A 10,916-nucleotide genomic window follows, 5' to 3' on the forward strand; every position below is an offset into this window, starting at 1 on the left:
TCTTACATATGTTGGCATTGAAATTCCTAGATGGCTACGATCTTATATATGCTTGTTGTGAAGTTTCTTTCATAGGTATGATTTTTAATATGTTATATATTGGCCGAGAACATACGACTATTTGTCAATATTTGTAAACATATGTGATGTTGTACTTTATAAATATACATTGTTATATTGGACACGAAGCATTTTTTTGTTGCGTGGAATATGACCCACATGGCACACGGTTCAGGAAGAAGAATATACGGAATGAGGACCTCAACACAAATGAAGAGTCATAAATATCTGTTTACGATGAGACACCACAACACAAATGATTATTTTTTCTCCTCCGCATGTGATGTTGTCAAGTTCGTTGTTGTCTGTACTAGTAATGACAATGTTGGAAACCATTACGAAATACTAGTTCAGAACAAACAAACAAACAAAAAAGAAACAAGGGGGGGAGGGGGGGCGAGGCACAATCAGATTACATGCCACCATTTGTTCAACATTTACTCATGTTGCTAAGAAGCAACACTCCTAGCAACAACAATGTCAATGAAAATGTGCTAAGCGGGGCCGGCATCGTCATCTCACACAGCAGATGGGCCAGAAAGTGCCTCGAGCGAAGATGGACCGGCTTTCTCCTCCCAATCTACAGCTTTAGACCTGAGAGTGCTAGCTTGCAGCTCATTTGAATGTAATTCCCTTTTTAAGTGTTCAGGGAGGTTCTTCATGTGATGCAAGCACACAGTATAGCCTGGGTGTGCAATCTTGCTGCAAAGCCACCAACGGCCATTTCTCCTGTTACACCACCGCACTGGTTCCGTGATTATCACTGGACCGTAAAAGTATTCCTTCAGTGGTTCATCTCCTTCTTCGTTGTCTAGCGTATCAACTTCTTCTTCCATGTCTTGCGCTTCATGAGCACTATCATATCCAAGCACAAAACGAAATAAACAATATAATAATATCCACACTAAATATAAAAATATATCCAAACACCAAAGCTAAAGTGCAGAAATTCACAACATATGCATAAGGATACCATTGGTGCCATGAGGACGGAAGCTAGACACTGAAATTAATTAGTAACTCGTTGTTTCTATGTTGATTAAGAACTTGAAGATTATAAGGAGATGATCGTACATATTGATCCACTCTTACCAACGCAGAACACTTTTCCACACTTATATAAGCTAGATGGTATTCGGCCTTTGCTGCGAAAATCGATTGCAATATTTTTTTAATAAAATTTAGTTGTATGAAACATGAATATTTGAATTAATAATATATGAACTCAAACTAAAAATACATATTTACGGTATTGTAAAAACATATTTATTGAATCTAAGTAGCATTGTATATTGGGAAAAAAATACCTGCATGTTGTGGTGGAAATTTGATGAGCTGGCACGTGTAATGAGATGGGAAGTGCGCTTGTTAAAATAAATTGTAGTGGGGACCAACTAAATAATGAAAAAAAATCCATGCTCGTTGAGGTGAGCTTTTGATGAGGTGACATGTATGTATCTTTAGATAAGTAGAAGTTGCGTGGATCAATTACTTAAGTATATATAGGACTAGTACCAACGGAACCGCTAATGGGATTACCCCAAGTTAAGGCGATTACTAAAGCTATCAGCTGAATACAAGGGACAGATCAAAATTCAATGATCTGACAAGAAATATACTATATTTTGTCGATAAAGAAATATACTATATAGTTAAAGCAGACGATTATGGTGTGCGCATCTAATCAGACATTCTGATTAATCATTTTGTAAGGGGCGGGCTTACGTCTATGGGGCCTAATACATACCTTTCCTTTATGTAATCCATGTCTAATCTAGAACATATGTATGCAAAATGAAACGCTAGGGCCGGGTAGCACAAGTACCTAGACTCTATCAGACCAGTAGTCACCACCAGAGTCCTGTCAGAAGAATCATCCTGCCCATCCATGGCCACCTGCAAACATTGGACGCCCATGCACGTTAAATTCCAAATCGACATCCTAACCAAGAAATTCTTGCACCACCCGTAAGTAAAGAACATAGTAATATTTTAGGGACAGGTGTTTCTACTTACCTCTACGGTAGATTCATCTGGAACTGGATTATGTTCCTCCTCCAGATCAAAGTCCTCCGGGTGCGCGCTCTCGTCCTCGGGGCCGGCGGTTTTCCCCAGCAGAAGCAGGTACTCTGCCACTTCGTTTTCAGTAGGCAGGGGTGGGGCTTGCTTGGTAGCCGGCGGCGTGGCAGGGGAGGACGACGGATCCATCTACTAGAATGCTCGTTGGTGTCGTGCGATGAGATCCGAGGAGAAAGATAGCGTGAGCGGAGATGGGCTGGAGGTGGTGTATGGGACTTGGCCTATGCTGTTTATATATAAGTGGTGTAGTAAATGTTTGCCTGAGTTGGCAAGGTGACAGCCTGCATCTGACCAGCCTATCATACATAGAGAAATTGGGTCGCGTTTCTTGCCCCTTTTACGCTTCAGATATTTTATAGTATCAAACATTTTTTTAGAAAAGGAGGATGACCCGCGGCCTCATGCAGTCATTTTATTGATTATTCTCGTTGACCTTACAAAGTAGAACAACAAAATGCCTGAATCCGCCATCTTGGCAACATCTGCCGCTACTCCTATCCAAATGATGAAGGGGTGCAAGCTAGGCCACATACTCAGACCTCTCACCTAAGCCTAACATCTAAAGCCGGAAGCCCCGACTGAGCCATCTGCCGGGTCCGGGGCTTAAACCGGTCCGACGCACTCACATGTGTCGTCGCCGCTATCTTCCACTGCTCCATCTTTAGAGCAGATTGAGGTGACAACCTTGGCAGGTCCTCTGTCATTGACGCCACCACGACGCCAAACGACGACCTCCACCTACGCGAGCCTTGGCAATTCCTCCGCCATTGACGCCACCACGACGCCAGACGACGAGCTCAACCTACGCGAGTCCATCTCCAACCAACGGACGTAAATCCATGCTAGGATAGGGCCGCACCACCGTCGTCGCCCACCACCCACAAGCGCCGCCCAACCCCAAGGTTCCCAAAGCGGCACCTATAAGAAGGGAACGATGCCGTGAGCGCCGCCGCCGCCCAACAAAGTTAGGGCTTTCGCCCGGGAGACCTAGGGGAAGGTGAAGTAAGGAGATTAGTCCATACCGACGCATCCAAGGAGGGGAACGGCGCCCTCAGGCATCGCCGTCGGCGCGGCCGGTCATGGCCGGCCAGGGATTTCGCCCGAACTAGATCCCCTCCACCAGCAGCGCCTCCTGTACAGAACCGGCGACCAAGAGGAAGCACGGCCCGACCAGGCTGGCCCGCACGCCGAACAGGGGAGGAGGGGAGGCGCCAGATCGCTCGCACCGACTGTCGCAGAAGCCGCCGCCGGCCGCCAACGACCACCGGATCCAGCCGCCCATGCGGCCGGGACACCAGATCCACCGCCCCCACGGCTGCTAGCCGGTCGTGCCTTGCCAATGGAGTCGCCGCTCCAGATGCGGGGTTCCCCACGCAGAAGCAGGGCAACCGAGGCCCCGCCGCCACCAACCTTGGCGCCCTGGGCTTGCCCGGCGGCTACCTCAGGCGGCGGCGAAGAAGGGAAGAGGGTGTGTGAGGAGGAGGGGCAGCTAGGGTTGGGAGGAGGGGCGGCTAGGGTTGGGAGCAGTATCAAACTTTAGGGATTACTATTTCTTATAGGCCCGTATTTGAGCATGTGGAACAGGGGCCCCAAATGACTGTCAGAATGTTAGGCCTTCTAAATGATTGTCTAAGAGCACTAAATCCCTCAAAATTTAGTCCCTTAGAGCATCTACAGCCCGACTTGGCAAATCCGGCCACCTATATGCTCGCGTGCGCGTACGCGGACAGCGCCCGCCAACCCCTTATGTGTTGCGCCGCATATCCACATACCTCAAATTTCGGCCCTCAAATCCATCCAATCCATGCACGTCAATCTTGCTCGGATTAGGATCGGATGTCGTCCCAACTTCAAATGCGGTGGCGGCCTCCAATTCATACTACATTTCGGTCGGATCTTCATTGTCATTGATTACGTTCAACAAGAATGCCTCCTACATGATTATGGTTTGCAAACATTCATCATGCGCGAAATTTGTCTCTGCAAAAATCTGATCGGACAAGAGGAAAGAAAACGCACCGACTCTTGTTCGGTCATTCCGTCGAACATGTCAAGGGAAGCCCGGGCACTGCCAGTGCCCATGCTCATCCGTGCCCGAACGAGCTGCGGCGAGTCACATACGTCGACCGCCGGCATCTGCGTGGGCGGAAAGCTCTCCGGAATGGCCCAGCCGGCCATTGAATCCTCCTCTGTCCCAACGGGGTCGGACATCATAATCCACATCGGCACTCGAATGGAAGGGGTGCAGGGATCCGGGCGTGGCGGAGGCAAGAGCTGCTCCACCATGTCCGAACCTTCCTGCGACGCCGCCGCCACCTTCCTCTCTCGCTGCCGGCGCCGCCGCAACTTCTGGGCGATGTTCTCCGCCTTGCAAGTCGTAGCCGATGAAGGGACCCCGTCGACGGACTGCGTCTCCGTCGCGGCAGTCTGGGTCGGGCTGGACGAGATCGCCGGCGGTGGATTGGGACCGGTGGTGAGGACTGGGGGCAAGGGTGGAGGACGGGGAGGCTCCGGGCACAGGAAATGTTGGAGGCCAGCGGGAGGAGGAGGAAGGGTTTGGTGGATTTGGTACAATTTGCGGTGGGGTCGGGCTGTTGGGTCCGACGTGGCGGGCGGGCCCGGATGCGCTCGGGTGCACCCATATCCCAATGATACGTCTCCAACGTATCTATAATTTTTGATTGTTCATGCTATTATATTATCATCCTTGGATGTTTTACAATCATTTTATAGCAACTTTATATCATTTTTGGGACTAACCTATTTACACAGTGCCCGGTGCCAGTTGCAGTTTTTTTTTCTTCGCAGAATATCCCTATCAAATGGAGTCCAAACGCAACAAAAACTTTTTGGAGATTTTTTTGGAATATAAGACAATTTGGAAGCCAAGGAAGTGTACGTGGGAAGGCCCATGGGGCCCACGACACACCAGGGCGCGCCAGAGAGCCTAGGCATGCCCTGATGTACCGTGGGGCCCATGAAGCCCCGTTCCACCGCCTCTCAGCTCTATAAATACCCAAATATTACAGAAACCCTAGGGGAGTCGACAAAACACAATTCCAGCCGCCGCATGTTCCAGAACCACGAGATCCAATCTACAGCCCTATTCCGGCACCTTGCCGGAGGGGAACACGATCATAGAGGGGTTCATCATCCTCATTGGTGCTCGTTGGATGATGCGTGAGTAGTTCACCATAGACCTACGGGTCCGTAGGCAGTAGCTAGATGGCTTCTTCTATCTTTTTGATTCTCAATATAATGGTCTCTTGGAGATCTACTTGATGTCATAACTTTTTACGGTGTGTTTGTTGGGATCCGATGAAGTTCGAGTTTATGATCAGATTTTTATCCATGAATATTATTTGAGCCTTCTTTGATCTCTTATATGCATGATTATTTATACCCTTGTATTTCTTCTCTGAATCTTTGGCTTAGTTAGGCCAAGTAGATTGATTTTTCTTGCAACGGGAAGAGGTCCTTTGTGATGGGTTCAGTCTTGCTATGTCCTCACGCAGTGACAGAAGGGGTAGCGAAGGACGCATGTATCATTGCTATTAAGGATAAAAAGATGGGATCTATTCCTACATGAATAGATCTTGTCTGCATCTTGTGAATTTTCGTTTCTTGGTTGGTTGCTTCTCAATCTTTTTGCTAGCCTCTACTTGTACTAAGTAGAAATACTACTTGTGCATCCAAAATCCTTATACCCAGTTTTGCCATATGAGTCCATCATACCAACCTATATGCGGTATTTTCATGTCGTTCTAAGTAAATTTGTATGTGCAACTCTAATTTTCAAAATGAAGTTCCCTTTTGTGTTCCCGTACCGCTCATGAAGCGGCAGGGGGTGGCCAATATTTTTCCATGCTAGATGTGTTATTTTCAAGATGAGTGTTTATTTACTTGTCATTGCACGAGAGTACAACGGTAATACGGATGTCCGGTCCCGAAATGAAAAAAAAATACTTTATGTTGTCAAATAATAAATTACTTGGAAATTGTTGGTATGGAAGGCACTCGTGGATACGGCTAGCCATGAATTATGAAAGAATGGTGGAAACAGGAATAAACTTTATTTTATGTTTAGGAACCGCCTATGATGTATCTAGCATGGAAAGTGTTGGGAACTACTCGGTCGTTTTTGTTGACAGGAAAAGCATGCCTCTAATTTTTTTTATCTTTCAATTTAAGATTTGAGCTCTGTCACCTCTACAAATCTCTTCTTCCCTCTGTGAAGGGCCTATCTATTTACTTTATGCAATTTTTATTTTTATTTGAGTCTCCATCTTCTCTTATAAAGCACCAACTAGGGAGCACTACGATCATACTTATGCATTGGATGTAGCTAATATTTGAGTGTGTTTCGTGAATGAATCAATTATTAAGCATGATGGGCTAGGGGTAACTTTCTTTAGTGTTGATATTTTGAAAGACATGGTTGCTTGTTGATATGCTTGAGTATAGAAGTCTTCATATCAAAATTAGACTATTGCTTTGAACCATCTAAAAGTCCAAATGTCCATGCTACAAAAGAAAAGAATATGTGATGAATATGTTAGGAAGCATTCCACATCAAAATTTCTGTTTTTATCATTTACCTACTCGAGTACGAGTATGAATTAAGCTTGGGGATGTTGATACGTCTCCAATGTATCTATAATTTTTTTATTGTTCCATGTTGTTATATTATCATCTTGGATGTTTTACAATTATTTTATAGCAACTTTATATATTTTTTAGGACTAACCTATTGACATAGTGCCCAGTGCCAGTTGCTGTTTTTTGCTTGTTTTTTACTTAGCAGAATATCCCTATCAAACTGAGTCCAAATGCAACGAAACTTTCTGGAGGATTTTTTAGACCAGAAGACAACTTGGGAGCCAAGTAAGTGTATGAGGGAAGGCCCGTGGGGCCCATGATACACCAAGGCGCGCCGGAGAGCCCAGGCGTGCCCTGATGTATCGTGGGGCCCATGGAGCTCCGTTCCACCGCCTCTCAGCTCTATAAATACCCAAATATACTAGAAACCCTAGGGGAGTCAACAAAACACAATTCCAGCCGCCGCAAGTTCCAGAACCACGAGATCCAATCTAGAGCCCTATTCCGGCAACTTGCCGGAGGGTAACACGATCACGGAGGGGTTCATCATCCTCATTGGTGGTCCTCCTATGATGCGAGAGTAGTTCACCATAGACCAACGGGTCCATAGGGAGTAGCTAGATGGCTTCTTCTCTCTTTTTGATTCTCAATACAATGGTCTCTTGGAGATCTATTTAATGTAATGAGTTTTTGCGGTGTGTTTTTTGGAATCCGATGAAGTTCGAGTTTATGATCAGATTTTTTATTCATGAATATTATTTGAGTTTTCTTTAATCTCTTATATGCATGATTATTTATAGCCTCTTATTTCTTCTCCAAATATTTGGTTTAGTTAGGCCAACTAGATTAATTTTTCTTGTAATGGAAAGAGGTGCTTTGTGATGGGTTTGATCTTGCGGTGTCCTCACCCAGTGACAGAAGGGGTAGCGAGGCACGCATGTATCGTTGCTATTAAGGATAAAAAGATGAGATGTATTCCTAAATGAATAAATCTTGTCTACGTCATGTCATAATTCTTACTGCATTACCATGTTTCTCTACGAACTTAATACACTAGATGCTTGCTGGATAACGGTCGATGTGTTGAGTAATAGTAGTAGATGCAGGCAGGAGCCGCTCTACTAATATTGAACGTGATGCCTATATTCATGATCATTGCCTTGAATATCGTCATAATTATTTGTTCTTATATCAATTGCCCAACAGTAATTTGTTTACCCACCGTGTGCTATTTTCTCGAGAGAAGCCACTAGTGAAATCTACGGCCCCCGGGTCTATCTTGCATCATTTTCTTTCCGATCTATCTGTTGATGTATTTGTTTTCAGATCTATTATTCCAAAAACCCAAAAATACCTTACTTCACTTTTTTCGTTACTTATTATATTTCGTGTTTTTGCAAGATCTATTTATTCAAACTCATACAAATTTATCTATCTGTTTACCGAGGAGGGATTGACAACCCCTCTTACGCGTCGGGTTGCAAGTATTTGTTCTTTGTGTGCAGGTGCCGTTTACATAGTGTTGCTTGTTTCTCCTACTGGATTGATACCTTAGTTTCACAACTGGGGAAAATACCTACTGTAGTTGTATTGCATCATCCCTTCCTCTTTGGGAAAATACCGACGTAGTTTTAAGCCGCATCACCCACCCATATTTAGGCTGCATATGAGGGGTGCCGGTCAGCCCGGGCGTTTGAGGCCCGTTTAAGGAGCCCATCTGGGTTGAAAAATCGTGACCGGTCAGTGACTGGGCGGCCCGCCCGGGCGTATGAGGCGGGTTTGAGGCGCCCGACTGTAGATGTTCTTGGAGCAACAATAGCCGATCCGCTCCAGTTTTTCTCCTCTAACTGGCACCTAGGCGAAGCCTAAAAAATTTAGAGGTCCGAGCTGCGTGTGACCTTTATATTTACTCATCCTTGCGGCCGCGAAGTAAAATCAAGTCGGCCTCTCCTCCCCCAATCTCGGCCGCTCAACCTCACCTGCTCCCCACCGCCAACCGCAACGCGGATCCGTGCCATGACGAGCGCTCCTGAGGCAGGAAAGCTACTTCCCCCTGCACCGTTGGCGCGGTCTCTTCATCTTGCTCCGCCAACGCATCGTCTTCCTCTTGCGGCCATATGCCCGGCATCCCGGCCCTACCCCCCGCAGCTGCCAGAGAGGCAGTACATTGGCCTGCGTCGGTGTAGGGAACCTGGGTGGTCATTGTTCGACGTTTCAAGGCAAGTTTGGAGTTCTTTTTCTATGGCCTAGACGGTCTGGTCATTCAACTACAACTCTCCTTGGCCTTCTTATTGCACCAACTATTCGCGCTTCGGTTCCTTGGCTTCAAAGTTATTCCTCACTTCCTCATGGTCCATGCCCTCGACCCTAAGCGTGTGTGCACGCGCAAACATATATATCCTATAGGCTTGAGAGAGTGCTCCCCACTAGCTTATTTATCTTAACATGCAACTATTCGACCTCCTTCCCCTAAAATTAAGTATTCAAGCTCCCCGTACAATTAATGGAATAAGACCGACTTCAACATGCAATCATGCATCGAAAAACCGACCACAACATTGAACCATGCATGGGAAAATGTTTTTCATTTAATTATTCTACTTATATTCAACAAATATTGTTACAACTATACATAACAAATTATAATATTGAGCTTCGCTATGGTGGACGACCACGCTCACTTGGTGGTTTTCATCGTCCTCTCATGAAGCACATGGTATTTCTTCTTGACCTCACGCTTGATTTCACACGACCCAATGTATTCATTTTCTTTTATCTGTTTCATAGTAGTTACTTTAATTGTTTGTTTGTTTCCTTTCTACTTCTTTTTTATTTCCTTTTGTGCTTTTCGCTATGAGCCATTGCAATAGGGGGAGGGATTTACATATCTTCTCTCTCAATTTCACACGTCCGCATCTACAAAAGGCCCCATAACATCTACTCGTATCTTTTCATCAAAAGTACTAGCTACACATAGAAATATATAAACCATTGCATGCATCGATATACATAAAAGTTAAGTCATTCAAGCATATTAACAATGTGCATACTAGGGTTCACAAGTCCACCCTCAAATTAAGTACCCAACATATCCACCCTCTAGTCCTTCTTCTTGGACGCCCCTTCCGCGCCATTGTCTAGGCGAGGACGCTTCTTGCCGCTCACCGACGACTTCTCGTCGTCCTCCTCCTCCTCCTTCGACGACTAAGGATATACCAACTATGAGTCAGTCTCGGAGTCGCCCAATGAATCCTTGCTTAAAGTTGGAATGTGGGTGTCGTCGTCGGTGCAGGACTCTTGGTTCCATGATCCTTTTCAGATGGCCATTGTTGCGCTGCATTTTTTTGCATTAATGAGTATTTACAAGTATCCAGCTAACTATCTACTTTCCTTGGACCAAGTCATATAGTAATTTGCTCATATTAATCCTTTCATCCCACTCTCAATGCACACTCTCACATGCTAGCTCTCACATGCAGCCAATAGAAAAACATACATGCAGCATATTTATTATTCATCCATAGGACTAGCAACAATGCATCTTGCTACAACCAATGAAATGGCTGCGTGCAGCTAGGTTTCCAAACCATGATCTTATAAAAACGGATATGCTTGTGATGCTCTTAGGTCTAATAAACCTGGACGGAGTGAGGCTAGCCATAGTGGGGTAACTTAAGTAGTAACTTAACACGTCCCAAGACAATTTTGCTTGTGTGGCACATATTTTGCTTGTGGTAACATAGCGCTTCCCGAGGCATAATGAGTCTATAAGCTCATAAATGAAGCCATCTATGACACTATTACTATGTTACTTTGCACTATGGAGGTAGTAACTTAGACTATTGTCATATGCATGACACTAGTATAAGAGTTACTCCCCACTATGACCAGCCTGAGTAATAATTTACTAACTATAACTAGCATTTGCAAACAGTTCAACACATATCCACATTTTAACAAAACATAGCAATTTTCTACTACTAACTTATTTTTTTAAATGACCATTCATTTTCTTTCTCCTCATCATTCTTTTATTTTTTTATCAATATTGCTAAACTGTACTACACATGTATAGCATATCTACCCTCCTCTCCTCTCACGCTCTTCTCCTATTCCCTCACACTCACAATCATAAAAATTATTCACACATATCATCTAACCTATTCATAGAAATTTCC

General features: G+C 45.0%; 1 protein-coding gene across 1 annotated transcript; it reads right to left on the reverse strand.

Annotated features, from left to right (window-relative positions):
• Positions 1 to 472: 472 nt before the first annotated feature.
• On the reverse strand, positions 473 to 2,333 carry LOC120964062 (uncharacterized). The gene is made up of 3 exons (XM_040388518.2): positions 2,077 to 2,333; positions 1,886 to 1,956; positions 473 to 915 (listed from the first exon to the last, which is right to left on the reverse strand). Exons 1-3 carry the CDS (start codon positions 2,266 to 2,268, stop codon positions 579 to 581), a joined length of 600 nt encoding a protein of 199 aa, XP_040244452.1. The 5' UTR covers positions 2,269 to 2,333; the 3' UTR covers positions 473 to 578.
• Positions 2,334 to 10,916: the final 8,583 nt, after the last annotated feature.

The sequence above is a fragment of the Aegilops tauschii genome, chromosome 5 (assembly GCF_002575655.3).
Source record: "Aegilops tauschii subsp. strangulata cultivar AL8/78 chromosome 5, Aet v6.0, whole genome shotgun sequence".
Classification (NCBI taxonomy): Eukaryota; Viridiplantae; Streptophyta; class Magnoliopsida; order Poales; family Poaceae; genus Aegilops; species Aegilops tauschii.

What these genes read in the sequence shown, in the direction of transcription:
- LOC120964062 (XM_040388518.2), bottom strand. Translation starts at nt 2,268, where the DNA reads ATGGATCCGTCGTCCTCCCCTGCCACGCCGCCGGCTACCAAGCAAGCC. An exon ending in CAGATGAATCTACCGTAGAG is followed by an intron (nt 1,957 to 2,076) that starts GTAAGTAGAAAC and finishes CAATGTTTGCAG; the next exon opens with GTGGCCATGGATGGGCAGGA. An exon ending in ACTGGTCTGATAGAGTCTAG is followed by an intron (nt 916 to 1,885) that starts GTACTTGTGCTA and finishes TGGATATGATAG; the next exon opens with TGCTCATGAAGCGCAAGACA.